The sequence below is a fragment of the Amblyomma maculatum genome, chromosome 8 (genome assembly GCF_055883805.1).
Source record: "Amblyomma maculatum isolate TAMU_Amacu chromosome 8, ASM5588380v1, whole genome shotgun sequence".
Classification (NCBI taxonomy): Eukaryota; Metazoa; Arthropoda; class Arachnida; order Ixodida; family Ixodidae; genus Amblyomma; species Amblyomma maculatum.
Window position 1 is genome coordinate 66,449,322 of NC_139351.1, and position 22,329 is coordinate 66,471,650.

The following is a 22,329-nucleotide window of genomic DNA, read 5'->3' on the forward strand; positions in this document are numbered from 1 at the left end:
GTTTCACACGCATCGCGTCAGCGCGATTTTCATCGCTGCGAAAACCAACGTTGCTAGTAAACAACGCACGCTCGCATTCGGTTTCGGTGGCTTGCAAGAATGAACAAGCTCAGTTTTAAATATGATTTCGTCGCTTCTTCTAAACATTTGTATAAATAAATGCAAATCTTGCGTTTTAAGAATTAAATCATGATTACTTTTTATTGTTTATATGCTTTTTGTTTTGAGAATGAAGCATGAAAGTTCGGTGCGGCTGCATTGGCGCCTGTGTCAGCACACTTTTTTGGCAAAGATGGACGCTGGAGAGTCGAGTGCGATGGAGTTATGTGCCGTTCATGACGACTCTCTCATGCATCTCCTTTTGTTGCAGGAGTACTGCCTTCTCAAAAAGAAGAAGGCTTTAGCCAGCCTCCCAATTCCGCGGCGTTGGTGGGTGCGTCCCATTTGGGAAAATCGGAAAAAAGAATCCGAATTCTACACCGCGGTGAGTTCAGAGCTTCCGTGTAGTACATAAGGTGCTTTTTTTTTTCGTGGTGTTGATGTTTTGTCGTAATATATTTCTACAAATGCCGCTGCTCATGAGCGGGGACTCTGATTACTTCAATTAGTATTACAGGATGTCGCCAGCAAAGTTTGAGGATCTTCACGCGCTCGTTGAAGCCCCGCTCACGAAACGTTTCGTTGTGCGGGAACCTATACCGTCACGAGCAAGACTTGCCATGACGATAAGGTACGACTAGGAAGTGTACACACTTTCATCGACTAATCGCTGACCCGATTATGCCAAGCTGAAATTGCTTTTATACTTCCAACCAGGTACATGGCATCAGGAATGCAGATTAAAGATATTGCTATGGCCTTCCGAGTGGGCGTAGCCGACACAATTATCCGTGAGACCTGCCAGGTGCTGTGCGAGATTCTTAAGCCCATTGTTCTGAAGGTGCGTTCCTGGTAGGAATAGGGAATAGGTGTTCTTCTATATTTCGTTGTTTTAAAACACATTCCTTTTCTGCAAATGCACCAGTGATGGAGGCTGGCGCACTCGCGCCAGACCAACGAGCTTCAGACAGGATTATTATGCAATTCGTTTTCTTTTTCTTTTTTTTTTTTAGGGAATTCGACATGGAGTATAGAAAAGGGAACGTAGAAACTGCTCTAATGCATAATATGCGATTCCTTTTAAAAATCACTTGATTCGAAGAGTTTTTCAAATAGTTCAGCAATGAGTGTCCTGCCACTCAGGTAGTGTCCGATCTGTATGCGCTCTGTTGGTCTGTAGACGAGATAAAGAAAAGGAAGCCCTAAAGTGAGAAAGGGAAGAAGTATATGTCAGAAAGGTCCAAAGTAATGCAACCAGAAGTTATAAAAAGCACTGCATATACAACAAAACTATTTGCAAACTAGTACAGTGTTTCCATCCACGTGATGTGCATGCTGGGATTTCGGCTACCAGAATTGTTATTGTTTGTGTCATGCCCTCCCTAAAATGAATGGTTTAATAAATTTAGCACTGCGTTTGTGCATCCTCCATCTCCCAAAGAGGAAGTAATGCTTGATCAGTGCCATGAAACAATATACTGCACAATGTTGGTAATCTCTACAGTTTGTACCTCAAAAAAGTAGGTAAACCTAAAACGAGGTTGAGTGAATGAATTATTTACGAACGAATGTTTCATTTAAAGGGAGGGATTTTAAGAAATTCCAGAACGAGTTCTCTCTGCATGCCCGTCTTCGGTTTGCACTGCTACTCTACTCTGAAAATACTCTCATACATCTGCTTTAATGCTTCTACAGGTGCCAACGACCACTGACTGGCAGGAGGTGGCCGAAGGGTTTTTTGAGAAGTGGAACTTTCCCCACTGTCTCGGTGCCATGGATGGAAAACATGTTCAGATTCAAGCCCCGCCAAATTCAGGCAGCCTGTACTTCAACTCTATAAGGTAATGCGCACGTTAACCAATCCTTTTTTTTCCACAATATTGTTTTGCATATATGAACTGTTGGTCTTTACAGGGTACATACTCTATAGTTTTGATGGCTGTCGAAGACAGTAATCTAAAGTTTACACTAGTAGACGTTGGCGCCTACGGAAGGCAGTGTGATGGAGGAACGCTTGAGGCCTCAAGGCTAGGAAAACTCTTGACCCGTGGCCTGACTCGGCCGTGCAAAGTTTGTTGCTCCAGACCCAGCCGTGCAAGGTTTGTTGAATAGTATTTTCTGCACCAATGGTTGGTGAAACAAGATGCTAGCATATTTAATGTGCCTCTTCAGATGACTCATGCTATGTATGTTATATTTTTTTATTTCAGGAGGTGTGTCGAAAATGCATTTGGAGTCATGACATCAAGATTCCGAATTTTTCGAAGAGTCATAAATTTGCTACCAGAGAATGCAGACTATGTTGTAATGGCTGCTTGTGTGCTGCACAATTTCCTTAAAGAAGACGAAGCCTACATGCCACCAAATTATGCAGACACGGAGGACTACTACGGCAACGTGACACAAGGCCAGTGGCGAGATGATGAAGAGGCAACAGCCATGCTTGACCTCGAGCCGACAGTGGGCCATAACTACAGCCGCTCTGCAGCTGCCACAAGAGAGCTCTTTAAGGACTACTTCATGAGCAGCCAGGGAGCTGTGCCATGGCAACGGGCATCGGCTGGGCTGCGGCACTGAGGTGCATTCACCAACATTGCACCATTCTGGCCATTTAAGGACATCAGGAAGGCATTCTTACTACCTTTTTGAAGTAAATCGGTAGTTTTTCCCTTACTGCAGACATAAAATACATAAGGGAAGTCAGCAGGCAAGGCTTATTGGAATGATACTAGTGTCAGTTTTTTTTTTCCTTTTGGGAAAAACATTTACAGGGCAAACGCTTATAGTTTGGTTTACTTTAATGGGCTTAACGTCCCAAATATATTCTGGCTACGAGGAACACTGTAGTGGAGGCCTTTGGGTAATTTCGATCACCTGGAGGTTTAACGTGATAAAACAGCAGCAGTCACCTTTATACTTGCCACTGCTGCTTCATGGTTGAGTGCGGTGCTAGTGAGCATTATTCAGCTAATTCGCCTGTCAAGTAAAGATTGTTTCTTTCAAAAGAAAAATTGACAGCCACAGCCCTGGGTTAGTGCTGCATACAACATGACAAGCTCATGGCTTTGGCTTCCACTAATGTGTAATTCTTTATTTTACTCAATTTTATTTTCAGCTGACGAAGTGCTTACTCAACTGCCTCATCTGAAGGGGGCAGATATTTCTGCTGCTTTCATAGCTGCAAAGACTGCTGGCCTATTTTATACATATTCTTATGAGCTAGTATCTGGGCAGAGTCAAGGGCTATTTATCACATTACAGGCACCCGGGTGCTATGTCAAAAAGATAGCATTGTGTCAGGCAGGCAGGTGTACACCAGGCACACTGTGTACGAGCCTACTGGCTTGGGCCATCTAGTGTGACATACTTTATGAAAACCACAAAATATGACTACACGAACAAAGAAAACACAAATGCATGCAACTCGTCTTTTGACTTCAAAGTCAACACACGTGCGCATTTACTAGCTATTTGTCCATCCAGATCGGTGCTCCTCTACTCATTTACTGCATCAAAGCTCAAGTTTTGAGAGCCTACAGCAGTTGGCACCAGGTGGCAGCAGGTGCGGATAATCTAGAAAGGCTGTTTAGAAAAGAAAGATGCAGCTTGTGCCAGTAGCCTTAGCTTTCTGTCTTGTTATTGTACAAAAATGTATTTCAATTGATACATTTAAAGAGGTGGACATGTGCTGCAGTTTAAGAAATTATCCAAATGCAACAAAGATAAAGTGTACAGAAGAGCAGCCATGACTTGGCAGGTGTTTTGTCCATGTGTGTCTTTTTTGTATTTTGTTGAGAAGCCTAACTTACTATATATACTGGAAGAGTGCAGAGCATATGAACAAAGGTTGAAGGATATCATCGGGCACTAGCCAGTGTTTCGACAAGAGGACTTGTCATTGGTGGCATTTTACATAGGGCTGTCACCTAGAGAAGGAAGGCCTGACGAGGGGGTGTAGGATGTGATAGGGCAGTGGTGGGACCAAGACGTTCTTACGTTTATTTTGGATGCGGCAGTTGTATGAATATCTTTCAACTTTGTTTTTTGCTTTGTTGAAGTCTTGTCTGATTGTTCACTTTATATGTTTAATCGATCAGTGCATGTTCACCATTTTTGTTCACTTGTTTGATTGGAATACCCTCTCCCAGACTGCCATGCCATGGCATAATTTCATGCAGTCTGCAAGGTATACAAAAAGAAATAAATATATGTGCACCTTGCATTATTTTACTGCTGTGAACAAGAAATTGAAACAGGCGCAGTCATGTGGCATCTTGTAATGCCTAAGTGTACCGTCTGAAGACGTATTCAAGACGAATAGTTTTCAATGGCATCCAGGGTTTCATGTCTCAAAGCTGCACTTGGGATAAAAAGGTGGCGTAGCAGTGAGCTGAAAATGAATTTTTGTCGACATGGAGGTCATTTAACGTGAACCAGCATTGCACGGCACACAAGTGTTTTAGTGCATAGCACTACTAGCCGCAATCACGGATTTCGCCAGGGTCTATCCGAAGCCACTCACTCTCTCTTAGTAAACTTGAAGCGGAGAAAGAGAAGGTGGCTACGAGCGCATCTCAGCATTGAGGAGGTGGAGCAGCCGCGGAGCTTTAGTAGAAGCTTCTCTCTTTCTCCGTCCATCCATCTCTCCGTGAACTTGAGAGGATGAAGTGAAAGTGGCGACGCCTACATCCCGCGATCTAACACTGAGGGGGCGGAGCAACAGCATGATGCACCCAGTTAGAGAGTAAGACAGTGAGAGAGGGGCGTGTCAGTTGTGGACGTGGCGGCCGTCCAACACCTCCTAGACAGCTTTCAAGGCCTGCGCGCTCCGACGTGACGTCACTTCCTGCCGGCCTACTCCCTGCGTCCCCGGCGTCCCGGCGCACCAGTCAGCCGCGCGCCATATTTACTTTGTGCCGTGTGCGAGTGGGCTGCTGTTCTGCGTGTGTTTTCTTGCCCTATTTGGTTGCTGTGCGCCCATGTTTTGCGGCATATGCTGGTTTTGACATGCCGAACAAGTGTTGTGTACCGGCATGTTCAAGCAATTACCGAACAGGGGAAAAAGCCCAAGTGTTTTCCTTCCCGAAGGACGAAGTGCAACGCACGAAGTGGCTGCGGGCGATACCGAGGAAGGATTTTATTCCTACAGAGAATAACAAGGTAAGAGATTTGTTTGTTACACTGTGCTTCTAGACTACGTTTGAAGCGCAATTCGATTATTCCTTTTATCGAACGAGAACAGTATATAGCAGGTATTTCGCTCTAGCAGTCGCATATTATCAGTATGCCTTCGCTTTTGTTTGCATGCAGGTATGCGCACTGCACTTCGAGGAGTCATGTCTTGAACGGAAAACTTCGTACACGGATCCCAGGACCGGGCGAGTGCTCGAGGTTTCATTGAAAGTACCCCGGCTTCGAAAAGGATCAGTGCCTGCTCTCTTTCCGGGATGCCCATCCTACTTGTCAAAGCAAGACGCCTGCCCTTCCAGAATATCACCAGATAGCAAACGAACACGCCGAGAAGCATCAGACCTTGCTCGTGCGATTTCTGAATCCGCAGCTTCCTACCACAGTGAAGAAATTAAGCGTAGTTTTTTCTCGCTTCCTGAACTGAAAGAACGATTGAAGACAGTGTGTGTACCTGATGTGTGGGCAGTCATTCATCGCCCTAACTGTGCGCTGTTTTTGAACAAAGTGAACGAGAGTGCACCTGTTTTGCAGTCATCCGTGACCATCTCCGTTGATATGGAGTTAAGCGTGTGTTTCTTGGGCAAAAGTTTGAAGCGTTTTGGAAATTACTTGGTGCCAAATAAGGTCATGGATGTCAATGTTCTCCTGGAAATATTGAATCGAATGCAATGCATTGAGAGCGACGAGTGTCCTTCTGATGGCCTTCCAGATATTGTTTGTGCTCTTCTGGAAAAAATTGAGGAACACATCACAGACAGCAAAAGGGATATGATTAGATTTTTGAAAGAACAGGTGACATTGCTTGTAAAGGAACGCATCCAATATTCATCAGAGATTATGGTGCTTGCTTGTATTTTGCACACCATATCCCCTCACGCATACAAGTTCCTTAGGTCATCTTGTGTCCTTGTCTTGCCACATCCGAGTACAATAAGAAATGTCTGCTCTTCATTTCAGTTGTCACCGCAAAATGAATCTGGGAATGGTAATTTTCTGAAGTACATCGCCCACAGATCCAAACAACTGAAGCAATATGAAAAAGATATTGTTCTGATGGTAGATGAAATCCATATCCAACCATTTTTTGATTATAAAGGTGGCAATATCAGTGGAGCAGCGGCAAACTCCAATGTGGCCGCTACATCCGCGCATGTGTTTATGTTGCAAAGCATGCTCAGCTCTTTTCGAGACGTTGTACACATTCTTCCTGTGCGAACGCTGAATGCCGAGTCTCTGCACAAAGTGCTTAAGGAAGTCATCCTCGGGCTTGAAAAACTTGGATTCAGAGTGCTAGCTGTTGTGTCGGATAACAATTCGATCAACAGGAAAGCCCTTAGTATGTTTTCAAGTCCCCCCAAGCTGAAAATAGCTTATCCGAATCCGGCTGACGCATCACGGCCTTTATTTTATGTTGTAGATGCCGTGCATTTGCTCAAGTGCATTAGAAACAACTGGTTAAATCAAAAAAATCCTGGAACTAACCTTTATTTCCCACTGTTTGACCTTTCAAATAACACAGTGCATCATGATGCCATACAGTGGGCTTCTTTCAAGGAACTATGTGAGCTTCATAAGCTTGAAGCTTCGCAGCTCCTAAAATACAGCTACCACCTCTCCTCAAAAGCACTGAACCCCAGCAACTTAGAGAGACAGAATGTCAAGCTCGCTTTACAGGTATTTAATGAATTTGTGGCTGAAGCATTAGATGCCCACAGTGACTTGCCAGCATTTCAACATGCTAAGCAGACTGCAAATTTTGTTAGAGTAATCGTTAGATGGTGGAAAATTGTAAATGTTAAAACACCGCACAAAGGGTATCACCATCGAGATGTTTACGAGCAGCCAGCTTCATCAAGGACAGATGACCCTAAGCTGACCTTCTTGGGTGCCTTAGTGACTTGGTTGGACGTGTGGGAGTTTTATAAGCATGACAATGGTACACTCACAAGAGAAACTCTTACTGCTTGGAGGCATTCAGCCTACGCTTTGCTGGAGTTCACAAAGTACTGTACTGTTGAACTTGGTTACAAGTACGTACTTCTCGGAAAGGTGCAGACAGATGGTCTCGAACACAGGTTCGGTCAGTAGAGGCAAATGGCAGGAGGCCACTATCACATTAGCATCCGACAACTTTATGAATGTGAAGGCAGGCTGCGACTGCAGAGCACCCTTCCGGCATTAAGCGATGATGATCTGCTAGACACTGCTTCTTCACAAAGTGCCCCACATAAAGCGTCTTTCGACATTAACGTAGAGTCTGAAGACTTAGACAAGTTGAGTTCACGTGTTGCTGTGTTTGGCTATGTTGCAGGCTTTTGCGCGCACTCTGTCTTGAAAGTTTTGAAGTGCGACACCTGCATGGAAAAGCTTGTTGTTGAGAGAGATGACGAGAGAGACACGGATATGTACTCACTAACAGCGAACCTCAGTCGAGGGGGCTTAAAATTTCCCAGTGCGTGTGTTGTTACCATCGTTATGCACGCCGAAGTTGTAAAAAAATTGCTGCAGCCCGAAAATGCCACGAACTTCTTGCAGATGTCTAATCACAGGGACATTGTGAAGCACCTTGTGATTAAAAGCCTGCCATAGTTCGAAGAACTGTGCACATGTGAAAACGGCCATGAGCCAGAACTTGTAATTAACATGGCAGCAAAATGTGCTACAAATATAATCCTGAACAATTATTGTAAAGACAGGAACGATACTGCCACTGCTGCTGCAAAAGCTGATGCAAAAGCACGCAAATTAAAGACTGTCACCAAAAAGTGATAATGAAAGCAATTGTTGGCTGTTTATTGTGCTTCATCATTTGTGCCGCAAATAAATTTTGTCCCCATTTGTAAAGCTTTTAAGCATTTTGCATTTATTTAACTGGAGCGAACGTCACGACATGCTATTTGTCAATTTGTCCCCATTTGTAAAGCTTTTAAGCATTTTGCATTTATTTAACTGGAGCGAACGTCACGACATGCTATTTGTCAAACGTTCTCATTCTTTTCTATTTTTTTTAACTCTTCCTACATCTCAACGATAATGTGCAACATCTACACGTCACTTGCGCACCAACCACGCGTAGCTTCATGGAAAGCCTGAGCGCGGCTACGCAGCAAGCGCCAACAAGCAGGGGAAAGTTGGAAGCGGCGCGTCGCCTGGGACGGGCAGTGGTGACGTAGCTGACGTCGAGGCACGTGACGCGCAGGCCTGGAACAAGTTTAGGAGGTGTTGGGCCGTCCCAGGGCAGCGCTGCACAAGTGTGTGTGCGGTTGCTTCGCGTCGCAATGGACGAAGCCGGCCCATCTGGCATTGCGGCGCAGGTTCGCCGGGCTCGACTTACGAAGGCAGCGGGAACGTGAGTCTACCGAATCTGGTGTTGCAGCTAAACGGTGCAAGTATTTAGAAGCACAAAGAACGAGGAAACGTGCCGAGCGTTCTCACGAAACGGCTCAAGACACTGAGCGTCGGCCTGAAATGGATGCCGAAGAGGAAGAAACGTGCGGTAGAAACTCCAGGGCAACGGGATGTTCGACTGCAAGCGAAGGATGCTGCCAGAAAGGTACACGCCGCTGAGAGGCTCGCGAAAAATCAAGCTGCGACAAGGATATTTGAACGCGATTTTCTTGCAAACCGCGCACCCGCCGGCGCTGTTTGTCTTTGTGACCGCTGGCCACCTCTTGCGTGAGCTGAGGGAAGAGAGAGTGTAAATCGCTGAAGTGTATGCATGAAAGGTATAGCGGGGATAAGCGTATTTGATTACCTATTCAAATCGGCCATATTTGTTTTATAACTTTCATCGAAATACCAAATTGTGTTCTTCAGTTCTACTATTTTTTCACTGCTTCCACCAAAACCACCAGTGTAAAAACTGCATCAATTTGAATCCAGATTAGCAGGGGAGAGCAGGAATGATCTATAGAGCAGTTGAGCACAGCAAGCCTTGCTATATATATATATATATATATATATATATATATATATATGTGTGTGTGTCTGTGTGTGTGTGTGTGTGTGTGTGTGTGTGTGTGTGTGTGTGTGTGTGTGTGTGTGTGTGTGTGTGTGTGTGTGTGTGTGTGTGTGTGTGTGTGTGTGTGTGTGTGTGTGTGTGTGTGTGTGTGTGTGTGTGTGTGTGTGTGTGTGTGTGTGTGTGTGTGTGTGTGTCATCAATGAAAAACTTGTGTTGCCTTACATTGTCAATTGCTAAAGGCTGAGAACTGCATCCACAGAATATTAAGACAAAGTTAGTTTAGACAAGACCACATTTAGAATCATTTGAGTGGGATAGATCTGAAGCACAAATACTACATTGGTACTTAAATACTGCACTTGTCAAGCTGTTCAGAAAACTTTCAACATGCACAGAATATCCTCTAGATAATATCCCCTGAATGTCCCCTAAATGATATCTCCATCTAGTGGCCCACTCAATATCCGCATGATGTTCACAGGTGACATTGGATGTTTGGACCAATTGTGGACATCCTCTGAATATTAATGGTTGGCTGGGATCACTTCCTCCATACTTGCATTGAAACGCGTTCGCTACAGTGGGAGCACTTAGTGAAAAAAAAGCTCTTGAGGTGGCGCTAGACGCGACTGGATCATCATCATCATCATCCACTGGATTATCCCAGCATCCCATGCGTATTTAACTTCCTTTCTTCGCCATGTGTGTAGCACGTTGTGCGGCACGTTTCGTCGGCACTGGATACACTGCTGAAAATGGACTGCGTGGCCGTTTTGCACTGGACGTCGGCTCAACAGTGAGTGCCTTGGTGCACTCAATGATGTCGACAGAGCCGGAGACACATGGTACGTGTTCATTTTTCTTTTTTTTGCTGGTCTTCCAACGCGTGAACACGAAGCAGTTGCGGTCGCAGGGCCTCTGTTGCAAGTTTATCGACAGCGTGTTTGAAATTTCTTCTGCAACGTTGTGGGCATCGAATATATGGCTTTTTATTTTTTAACCCAACATTGATCGCCGATGAACCGAACAGTGAATTTGCATTGAAAGTATTCCATCCTTGCACTGTTCTGCACCATTCTCACGCCTGGCCAAGGAGTGCGTCTGGATGAGCGTGCCGGAGAGGCGTTGGGCGGCGGTCGGCACAGCGCAGGAACAGGTTTTTCGGATAGATGCCTTTGCGTCCGCTGCAGCCGCGTCGGCGAGTCCACACATTGGTGGCGAAACTTACAGCCGCTATTGTACAGTGATTTTTCGCTGTAAAAAGAAACTGGGTTGTAGATTTTGCTATTGATCTGTTGCAACGAGGTATACCACAGTACGTAGCGCAAGAAGGATCCGCCATGTGCAGAAGCCGTTTATCAACATCTGATAATGCTGGTGTGAAATTGGTTGATTTGAAACATTATTTCATTTCAGAATTATCTGCTGCTTATTAATATTCAAAAACCTGGTCACCCAGGCTAGACCAGTATTCAGTCAAAGTGAGAATATGCTTTCTCACCCATAGGCAGAATAATCACTATCAGTAAAAAAGTGCAATAAATTCCGGTTAATCGAGTGAACGGCAATATACATCCAAAGACCTCAGACTATACTGCTAACGTTTAACCATGCTTACATTGACTCCAAGAAAAGGAGATATTGCAGTATTTTGCCACAATCTTATGTTTATGCATATGTAACAATTATTTTGAAAATTTTCTTTAGCATTCATGCTTCGTATTATTTTTTTTAGACCACTCTCGAGGAGCAACAGGCAACAACCGCGGTAAGTTGAAGCTTTTACGCATGTTTTCCACACTTCTATTGGAACTTGAACACATTGCACACATGTACACTATGAACAAGGAAATATTGATTTGAGTTTTTTCGTGTGTGTTTGCAAGCCGTGGTTGCGAATGGACTGCAGAAGAAACAAAAATTCTCTTATATTATTACGAGCAGTAGTTCACGCGAGTGGGGACAATGAAAAATGTTTGCAACGAAAAGGAAATGTTTTCTCAAATATCACCTAATCTGAAGGCGGCACTTGGAGTAGTGAGGACAGCCTACCAGTGCAGCACACGCTACAAAACATTGAAGAAGAGAACGAAAACCGCTACAGCTCACAATAATAAATCGGGCAAATGTTCAACGCCAGTGCCCTTTGATGATGAGGTAGAAAAAATATGCTGGCTTGATGACATCTCGAAAGCGGCGCAGCTGCGGCATAGTTATGGGGTCCTTTCCAAAAAGGCAAGGCCCAACCTCCAAACCACTACAGCGTCACCCCTATCGCAATGCAGCACTGAAAAAAAGGACTGATGAATCCGCCAGCACATCGGAATTGCAGCCAAGCATGCCACAGACTTCTGCAGATTCAGTCGACAAGCAGCCAATAACTACGGCCGTGCGAACATCAGCTCCAAGGGTCCGAGAAATGAAGCTATTCTTTGAAGAAATGGAGGGCCTCCAGAAGTTGAAAGAAAAAAAAATGCAGCTTATTAAGAACAGAAAAGGTTGCGCCATGATGAAAAAAAAAGTTACAGAGAAGCAGTGAGACAAGAAAGGGCAGCCAGACACGAACAGAAAATAGAACTAATAAGGCGTGTTTTCGAGTTTCTCGAGATTGATGAACAGCGCTGAAGATGCAGAGCAGTTCCTAGTATGTGTAATGTGTAAAAAACATATTGTGATGTTACATTTTACGAGACGTTTATTATCGCTACATGCAATCTGCACAGAGGATGTCCACCTAAGCTTCTAGCCATAATGCCGCTCACAAGGCATCACGTCCGATGATGATAATGAGTCGCGGCTGTGCGCTTTGTATAAGGTGACTGCAAGAATGCGCCCCGGCCGGTTGAAAGCAGAGAGAACATGAGTAAAGAAGAAGCGTAGAACCGCCATAGCACTATCAGCATCGAACGAGCGCCACCACATGCAAAGCCGCGCTAGCCGCGCTTTCGTCCCACGAATGACGTCACTCTGCTGTCTGTGTACTGCCCATTCAAATCCCAGTGAGTGCGGTAGCGTGGTGTCCTGTCTCGGCTGGGGCGACAGTTGTGCGCAGCGGACAGTGCCTCCTGTTTTTTTTTTTTTGTTTTTGTTTTTTTTTTTCAGTGCCCTGAAATTCGCCCAGAGACCGCCGTCGCGCCCCGATGCTCTTTCGCCGCAAGGGGGCGCCACGCAGTGTGGAAGCACTCCGCTCGCTTTCCGCACTCCGACACCTTTTCCCGCGGGAAATGACAGGCTTCCGCTCGCATCTCTCCACTCAGGACCTCATGGTCCAGTTGGAACATGACATTATCCGGTTCAAGAGTAAATGTGCTAAGGCCATCCTTGGCCTCGATCTAAAGAAGGCATTTGATAATATCTCGCATCAGGGAGTCATAAACGGCCTATCAACATTGAATGTAGGGACAAAAACGTATAACTATATCAAAAACGTTTTGAGTGGGCGTAGTGCCCACTTTAAATTCCGCGATAGCACATCATCACTTTTCCCTCTTGGGTAGGGCTACTCCTCAGGGCTCGGTACTCTCGCCTCTTCTCTTCAACGTAGCAATGGCAAAATTACCAGAACTACGACGTTACCCTAATTTAAGTTTTAGTATTTATGCTGACATTACACTATGGATCAGCCGGGGTAGCGATGCCGTAATTGAACACACGCTACAAGAGGCGGTGGACACGATCGTGCGGTTTGTAGCAGAACGTGGACTTACATGCTCGGCGGAAAAATCAGAACTCTTCATTTACAATCCACGGTGCCTGCGGAACGAGCGTAAAGTGGATATACAGATTTCGGTACAAGGACATCAAGTTCCCCAGGTATCGCAGATCCGTATACTAGGTCTCCTTCTCGAAGATATTGGCTACAACAAAGAAACTATTAAGAGGATTGAGCGGCATGTATCTCAGTTAGCCCCATCCGCCGAGTTTCGAGTAAAGGCAGAGGACTAAAGGAAAAAGAATATTCTGCGCATAATCCAGGCAGTTATCATTAGTCGAATCAGCTATTCTACGCCATACTCACCCTTTAAGGCAGCAGAACGACAGAAATTAGAGAGCCTCATCCGCACAAGTATTAAAAGAGCCCTTGGACTCCCGCGCTGCACTTCCACCGCTAGCCTCCTGCAAATGGGCATCCATAACACATGGGATGAGATCGCGGAAGCGGTGCGCACTTCACAGGTAGAACGGCTCCGCCCAACCACCGCAGGCAGATCCATTCTAGAAAAACTGGGCATCGACACTTGGGGAGGCGCTCAGACAAAATCTGAAATAGACATGGCTGTACGGGACAGGCTATGGATACCTCCGCTGCCAAAAAACATGCATCCCGAACACCATACGGAGCGTCGGGAAAAAAGAGCTCAAATGCTCAGTAACAAAATTAGCCGCTTGCCGCCGGAGGAAGTAGCCTTTGTAGATGCTGCCGGAGGGACAAGCCCCTTTATGGTTGCAGCGGTAACGAATGGGTCGGGTAGACTGATCAACGCGGTCACCCTGAAAACTACATCTCCTGAGACAGCTGAGGAAGTGGCTGTAGCTCTAGCCTGCGCCCAGACAAAGGCGCGTTTCGTGATCTGTGACAGCAAAACTGCCATACGAAATTACAGTCGTGGGTTGATTGCTCCCCACGCAATTCGAATATTACACCAATCTCGCGAACTACACAGCTGATTCGGACTCCAGCGCACACTGGCGTTCCCGGCAACGAATCCACCCATACCATGGCTCGAGGGCTCTACCACCGAGCCGGCGGCAGAGAGGGGGGGGGGGGGGGGCTTGCAGCGGGGAGCATAGAGTGTGCCAAATCTTACACAGAAATTCTGCAGCATTATAGACTCAGTAGACGGGTGGCTGCTGCGCCAGCTCCTACCCTAAATTGCAGCCAGGCCGTCGCCTGGCGTCGCCTTCAGACTGGGACATTCCCACACCCGCTCCTGGTGAGCCATATGCTCCCAGGAGAAAGATCAGAATTCTGTGCAAACTGTGACTCGAGAGGGACCCTCGAACACATCCTCTGGGACTGCCCCTTTTCTCCCGGGAGGGCTCTAAATCTGACGCCGCAAATCTGGGAGAGCATGCTGCGCTGCTCGGACCCTGGGCTCCAGCTAGCCGCCATCCAGCTGGCCTGGGACGCCGCCGGCCAACAACGTCTGCCGGCCTGCGTCTGAGGCGGGGCACCCGCCATCCATCCCAAGCGACGGAGGGCCGGAGCCTCTTCATCCGCTCGAATAAATAAAAAGTTCTGCTCTCTCTCTCTCTCTCTCATCTCTCTACACTGGCAGCCAGATAATCGTGTCAACTGTTTAATGTAAAAATTGTCTTGTCTAGTTGGGAATAGCTTTGTTGATACTTTTCCATGGTGGATTAATATCTTTCTTGACAGCTGCATTGATAGAAAAGCCCGAAACCCGAACACAGTGTGCGGTACCATGAGTTTTATCATGTACAATGTAAAAGCTATTACGTACCTATTGGCTTGTTGATCTCTCTGCTTGGTGCTCAGGAACAAAGTTCGTATTGACGATCTTCCAACCTCGTGGAATCTTATCTGTCCGCGAACATTACTTGCAGTACTCTGCGAGTTGCTACAATGCTGTCGGTTCCAGACAAGCAGGGAGTCCGACTGTCACCTTGTCTAAGTCAGTAGCTGCTCATTAGCATAGTTCTAAGAATGGTGGCTGTACTTCCTCTCAGGTTAACTCATCGTCAGGCTCTGTGTTGCTCTGTCCCTTGTATTCTTTGTTGGATAGTGTATCTTGCAAGTTACGGATACATATTTCGCGATCTCTGACGTCAGCTCTTGGTCTGAACTTCAAAACTTGTGTTATGTGCTTCCGGGTTTTTCCACTTCATGATGGCTTCTATGAGTCTCCCAAAAATGAAGCAGATGGTTATCAATAGCTGGGTGGTGTTCTGAGGCCTTCAGGGTTTTTGTAAGCTGGTCTTTTCATCCAATTAGAGGGGAGGCCCACCCGTCAGTGTGTGGAATTCCTCTATACTCCTGAATTCCATGTTGAATATCAAGTGAAAAGAGTTCTCATTCTTCTATTTAAGGTCTTCTGGCAGCCACTTTTTCAAAGTCTGAGTAGCAACAGCATTGCAAGCTTTCATTTCGGGTTTTATGACAGCCACTTTCAAGTGATGTTTGAGTGGCAGCAGCTGTATTTGCGACATCTCATTGCTTTCTTTCATAAAATATATCACACGCAGAACTAGTTCATTCACTACACCAACATGAATATAGTGTCTGCTTCCATATATGCAAGCACATCAATCTAGCACATGATGTCTGCAGGGGTGTACCCAGAATACCCAATTAGATGAGAAATGTAATTTGTATTTTGCTATGTATAGCAATACTCATAAATAAAGGGTTATTTCACGCAGCTTTTTCTCGCCGTTAATGTTTACGTAATAAATGGACGAACTCAGTGTCTTTTTCTGGCACTGCATTTGTTCTTATGCTGTGCATCAGGCAAAAACATAACTTTCACATGCTTTTCTGTGCTTTGAACACTTTTTACCCAGTTATGCAACATTCCTTTATGCACACCTAGTACAGATGCACGCATTTGCCTTAACACATACTGTGTCGAACATGTTTACTTTATGTTTGGTGTGATGAGGCATGGTAGTTTCTTTGATAATGAATGATTTTGAAGCAGTAGCGTGATTGGCTGCAATTCTTCACAGAACAAAAAGTCCGATGCAGTGATTGCTTCATTGCAAAATCTGTGATGCTGTATATTTAGCCGCGCTAGAGCTCAAGAACAAATGTTCAGCGCCAAACGATCTTGAGGTTTCACATGGGAGGTTAGATGCCGCTTTAAAATGATTAATGAGCAATTTTAGAAAAAGAAACAGGTGAATGTTCCTTTTTACAGGTGGAGCGAGCGTACATCAAACGTCTTCGGAAAGTTGATGGAACCTTGATATAAACCGCCATCGCATTGATAAAAATGGCAATGAAAGAAAGGGACTTTTTTGTCAGGCACATTGAGGCTAATTAAAGAGTACATTCAAGTCAGAAGCTATCTTGGTAGCTATTTCTAATCCATCCCACTCATCTATCGACCACAAACGAGCTGTCTTCTCGTTGCCGCCAGGGGAGATTGTTTATCTGAAACAATTTGTTTAAATGTTCATCCGAAAAAGACGATCCCTCATAAGCCTGACGGACATACAGATTCGGATGTCGGTTTTCGAGTGTGCTTAGCTTTGCCGGTTTATGTCCCAATTCGAATAACCGTTTCCGAGTGTACCATTCATCCAGCGAATTGTCCCGACCCGGCTTCGGACTTACCGATGTTATCCGGACGTCCTTCGGACGTTTCTGGCGATGTGGTGTGTTATCATATCAGTCGTGATTCTTAAAGCTGTATCTATCATGTACTATGGTCACACGTGTGCTTGTTTTAATTTCCAATAAAACAATAGTGAGCGGCGCTCAGTAATGTTGCCTTCCTACGTTCGTGTCTTTTCGCGCCTTTTAACTAAGGTGAACTGTCACCAACTAGCCAAACAACACGTTCATTGTAGTCTTTAGTTGGATAAAACTATAGGAAAAGCGGCTTTTCTCATTAAAAAGCCCCACGTGAAACCAATGGCGTCGGCCGAAATGGTGAAAGCCCAAACAGCACGAACCCGAGTACAGTTGCTCGGGTTTGCGCTGGGCGAAGGCTCCATTGAACCGGATGAGGAGAAACTTCGAGTCATACTCGAATTTCCTGTACCCAACGACGTACGCGGCCTGTGTCGTTTTCTGGGAATGTCAAATTTTTATAGGTCATTTATCCTGTCCTGTGCCCGCGTGCAGGCGCCCTTGACCAAGCCCTTAAAAAGACTGCCGCGTGGGAATAGAGGCATGAGCAAGAGCGGCTTTAGGCAGGGCCTCGTGTTCTTGTAGATATCTTGCCACCAGCATTGTATTCGAACTTCCTTCTTCTCCACTGTGCTATATAAGTGCTGGTGAGCAAAGACCTCTGCATCCAGCAGTGCTCCTATGTACGCCTTCTGTTGCAGCACTTTGTTTCTGAATTTGCTATATTGTATGGGAAATAGCATGTTTCATTTAATGTGCACTGCCTCTTGCACCTTGCTGATGATGTGAATGATTTCAGACCCTTGGACAATTAGAGTGCATTCCCCTTCGAGAATTGCCTCCAGCAAATTAAAAGAGAGCTTCGGAAGCCAGGGGTATTGCTTCAGCAACTGTACAACCGAATGATCGAAAAGGAACATGTCCAAGCGAAGAAGCAAAAGCACATTGAAAGAGAGAGGGAGAGAAACTCTTTAATGGAAAAACAGAGAATTTTGCCGGCGTTTAGATTTCGCTGGCATGCTACTCCGTATGGGTAGGGGAATTCGGGAGGCAAAGATTGAAAAAGAATGGTGAGGAACATAATAGAATTGAAGGGGGAGATAAAACACGGCCATTAAATACGTGTTAAGCGCGGTTCACATGCAAGCGATTGAGCGAACTGAGCGAACAGCGGCTCGGCGCTGCGCTGCGAAGCTTTTCGCGAGGCTTCGTTTCACACGCATCGCGTCAGCGCGATTTTCATCGCTGCGAAAACCAACGTTGCTAGTAAACAACGCACGCTCGCATTCGGTTTCGGTGGCTTGCAAGAATGAACAAGCTCAGTTTTAAATATGATTTCGTCGCTTCTTCTAAACATTTGTATAAATAAATGCAAATCTTGCGTTTTAAGAATTAAATCATGATTACTTTTTATTGTTTATATGCTTTTTGTTTTGAGAATGAAAGCATGAAAGTTCGGTGCGGCTGCATTGGCGCCTGTGTCAGCACACTTTTTTGGCAAAGATGGACGCTGGAGAGTCGAGTGCGATGGAGTTATGTGCCGTTCATGACGACTCTCTCATGCATCTCCTTTTGTTGCAGGAGTACTGCCTTCTCAAAAAGAAGAAGGCTTTAGCCAGCCTCCCAATTCCGCGGCGTTGGTGGGTGCGTCCCATTTGGGAAAATCGGAAAAAAGAATCCGAATTCTACACCGCGGTGAGTTCAGAGCTTCCGTGTAGTACATAAGGTGCTTTTTTTTTCGTGGTGTTGATGTTTTGTCGTAATATATTTCTACAAATGCCGCTGCTCATGAGCGGGGACTCTGATTACATCAATTAGTATTACAGGATGTCGCCAGCAAAGTTTGAGGATCTTCACGCGCTCGTTGAAGCCCCGCTCACGAAACGTTTCGTTGTGCGGGAACCTATACCGTCACGAGCAAGACTTGCCATGACGATAAGGTACGACTAGGAAGTGTACACACTTTCATCGACTAATCGCTGACCCGATTATGCCAAGCTGAAATTGCTTTTATACTTCCAACCAGGTACATGGCATCAGGAATGCAGATTAAAGATATTGCTATGGCCTTCCGAGTGGGCGTAGCCGACACAATTATCCGTGAGACCTGCCAGGTGCTGTGCGAGATTCTTAAGCCCATTGTTCTGAAGGTGCGTTCCTGGTAGGAATAGGGAATAGGTGTTCTTCTATATTTCGTTGTTTTGAAACACATTCCTTTTCTGCAAATGCACCAGTGATGGAGGCTGGCGCACTCGCGCCAGACCAACGAGCTTCAGACAGGATTATTATGCAATTCGTTTTCTTTTTCTTTTTTTTTTAGGGAATTCGACATGGAGTATAGAAAAGGGAACGTAGAAACTGCTCTAATGCATAATATGCGATTCCTTTTAAAAATCACTTGATTCGAAGAGTTTTTCAAATAGTTCAGCAATGAGTGTCCTGCCACTCAGGTAGTGTCCGATCTGTATGCGCTCTGTTGGTCTGTAGACGAGATAAAGAAAAGGAAGCCCTAAAGTGAGAAAGGGAAGAAGTATATGTCAGAAAGGTCCAAAGTAATGCAACCAGAAGTTATAAAAAGCACTGCATATACAACAAAACTATTTGCAAACTTGTACAGTGTTTCCATCCACGTGATGTGCATGCTGGGATTTCGGCTACCAGAATTGTTATTGTTTGTGTCATGCCCTCCCTAAAATGAATGGTTTAATAAATTTAGCACAGCGTTTGTGCATCCTCCATCTCCTAAAGAGGAAGTAATGCTTGATCAGTGCCATGAAACAATATACTGCACAATGTTGGTAATCTCTACAGTTTGTACCTCAAAAAAGTAGGTAAACCTAAAACGAGGTTGAGTGAATGAATTATTTACGAACGAATGTTTCATTTAAAGGGAGGGATTTTAAGAAATTCCAGAACGAGTTCTCTCTGCATGCCCGTCTTCGGTTTGCACTGCTACTCTACTCTGAAAATACTCTCATACATCTGCTTTAATGCTTCTACAGGTGCCAACGACCACTGAATGGCAGGAGGTGGCCGAAGGGTTTTTTGAGAAGTGGAACTTTCCCCACTGTCTCGGTGCCATGGATGGAAAACATGTTCAGATTCAAGCCCCGCCAAATTCAGGCAGCCTGTACTTCAACTCTATAAGGTAATGCGCACGTTAACCAATCCTTTTTTTTCCACAATATTGTTTTGCATATATGAACTGTTGGTCTTTACAGGGTACATACTCTATAGTTTTGATGGCTGTCGAAGACAGTAATCTAAAGTTTACACTAGTAGACGTTGGCGCCTACGGAAGGCAGTGTGATGGAGGAACGCTTGAGGCCTCAAGGCTAGGAAAACTCTTGACCCGTGGCCTGACTCGGCCGTGCAAAGTTTGTTGCTACAGACCCAGCCGTGCAAGGTTTGTTGAATAGTATTTTCTGCACCAATGGTTGGTGAAACAAGATGCTAGCATATTTAATGTGCCTCTTCAGATGACTCATGTTATGTATGTTATATTTTTTTTTTCAGGAGGTGTGTCGAAAATGCATTTGGAGTCATGACATCAAGATTCCGAATTTTTCGAAGAGTCATAAATTTGCTACCAGAGAATGCAGACTATGTTGTAATGGCTGCTTGTGTGCTGCACAATTTCCTTAAAGAAGACGAAGCCTACATGCCACCAAATTATGCAGACACGGAGGACTACTACGGCAACGTGACACAAGGCCAGTGGCGAGATGATGAAGAGGCAACAGCCATGCTTGACCTCGAGCCGACAGTGGGCCATAACTACAGCCGCTCTGCAGCTGCCACAAGAGAGCTCTTTAAGGACTACTTCATGAGCAGCCAGGGAGCTGTGCCATGGCAACGGGCATCGGCTGGGCTGCGGCACTGAGGTGCATTCACCAACATTGCACCATTCTGGCCATTTAAGGACATCAGGAAGGCATTCTTACTACCTTTTGGAAGTAAATCGGTAGTTTTTCCCTTAATGCAGACATAAAATACATAAGGGAAGTCAGCAGGCAAGGCTTATTGGAATGATACTAGTGTCAGTTTTTTTTTTCCTTTTGGGAAAAACATTTACAGGGCAAACACTTATAGTTTGGTTTACTTTAATGGGCTTAACGTCCCAAATATATTCTGGCTACGAGGAACACTGTAGTGGAGGCCTTTGGGTAATTTCGATCACCTGGAGGTTTAACGTGATAAAACAGCAGCAGTCACCTTTATACTTGCCACTGCTGCTTCATGGTTGAGTGCGGTGCTAGTGAGCATTATTCAGCTAATTCGCCTGTCAAGTAAAGATTGTTTCTTTCAAAAGAAAAATTGACAGCCACAGCCCTGGGTTAGTGCTGCATACAACATGACAAGCTCATGGCTTTGGCTTCCACTAATGTGTAATTCTTTATTTTACTCAATTTTATTTTCAGCTGACGAAGTGCTTACTCAACTGCCTCATCTGAAGGGGGCAGATATTTCTGCTGCTTTCATAGCTGCAAAGACTGTTGGCCTATTTTATACATATTCTTATGAGCTGGTATCTGGGCAGAGTCAAGGGCTATTTATCACATTACAGGTACCCGGGTGCTATGTCAAAAAGATAGCATTGTGTCAGGCAGGCAGGTGTACACCAGGCACACTGTGTGCGAGCCTACTGGCCTGGGCCATTTAGTGTGACATACTTTATGAAAACCACAAAGGATGACTACACGAACAAAGAAAACATAAATGCATGCAACTCATCTTTTGACTTCAAAGTCAACACACGTGTGCATTTACTAGCTATTTGTCCATCCAGGTCGGTGCTCCTCTACTCATTTACTGCATCAAAGCTCAAGTTTTGAGAGCCTACAGCAGTTGGCACCAGGTGGCAGCAGGTGCGGATAATCTAGAAAGGCTGTTTAGAAAAGAAAGATGCAGCTTGTGCCAGTAGCCTTAACTTTCTGTTTTGTTATTGTACAAAAATGTATTTCAATTGATACATTTAAAGAGGTGGACATGTGCTGCAGTTTCAGAAATTATCCAAATGCAACAAAGATAAAGTGTCCAGAAGAGCAGCCATGACTTGGCAGGTGTTTTGTCCATGTGTGTCTTTTTTGTATTTTGTTGAGAACCCTAACTTACTATATATACTGGAAGAGTGCAGAGCAAATGAACAAAGGTTGAAGGATATCATCGGGCACTAGCCAGTGTTTCGACAAGGGGACTTGTCTTTGGGCAAAGCATTCGTCATTGGTGGCATTTTACATACGGCTGTCACCTAGAGAAGGAAGGCCTGACGAGGGGGTGTAGGATGTGATAGGGCAGTGGTGGGACCAAGAAGTTCTTACGTTTATTTTGGATGTGGCAGTTGTATGAATATCTTTAAACTTTATTTTTTGTTTTGTTCAAGTCTTGTCTGATTGTTCACTTTATATGTTTAATCGATCAGTGCATGTTCACCATTTTTGTTCACTTGTTTGATTGCAATACCATCTCCCAGACTGCCATGCCATGGCATAATTTCATGCAGTCTGCAAGGTATACAAAAAGAAATAAATATATGTGCACCTTGCATTATTTTACTGCTGTGAACAAGAAATTGCAACAGGCATAGTCATGTGGCATCTTGTAATGCCTAAGTGTACCGTCTGAAGACGTATTCAAGAGGAATAGTTTTCAATGGCATCCAGGGTTTCATGTCTCAAAGCTGCACTTGGGATAAAAGGGTGGAGTAGCAGTGAGCTGAAAATGAATTTTTGTCGACATGGAGGTCATTTAACGTGAACCA

General features: G+C 45.0%; 1 protein-coding gene, 1 long non-coding RNA gene and 2 pseudogenes across 2 annotated transcripts; all 4 read left to right on the plus strand.

Moving 5' to 3' along the window:
* The first annotated feature begins 257 nt into the window (after nucleotides 1-257).
* On the plus strand, nucleotides 258-3,243 carry LOC146181345 (uncharacterized; annotated as a pseudogene).
* Nucleotides 3,244-4,368: 1,125 nt separating this feature from the next.
* On the plus strand, nucleotides 4,369-6,398 carry LOC146181346 (uncharacterized; annotated as a pseudogene).
* A 3,562-nt stretch (nucleotides 6,399-9,960) lies between these two features.
* Nucleotides 9,961-18,292, plus strand: LOC146181347 (uncharacterized). Its single transcript, XR_014700199.1, has 3 exons — nucleotides 9,961-10,095; nucleotides 10,986-11,018; nucleotides 18,150-18,292. It is a non-coding gene; the product is annotated as an uncharacterized LOC146181347 (long non-coding RNA).
* Nucleotides 18,293-19,614: 1,322 nt separating this feature from the next.
* LOC146181348 (uncharacterized) lies at nucleotides 19,615-21,088 on the plus strand. The gene is made up of 2 exons (XM_084577881.1): nucleotides 19,615-19,974; nucleotides 20,085-21,088. Exons 1-2 carry the CDS (start codon nucleotides 19,769-19,771, stop codon nucleotides 20,449-20,451), a joined length of 573 nt encoding a protein of 190 aa, XP_084434007.1. The 5' UTR covers nucleotides 19,615-19,768; the 3' UTR covers nucleotides 20,452-21,088.
* Nucleotides 21,089-22,329: the final 1,241 nt, after the last annotated feature.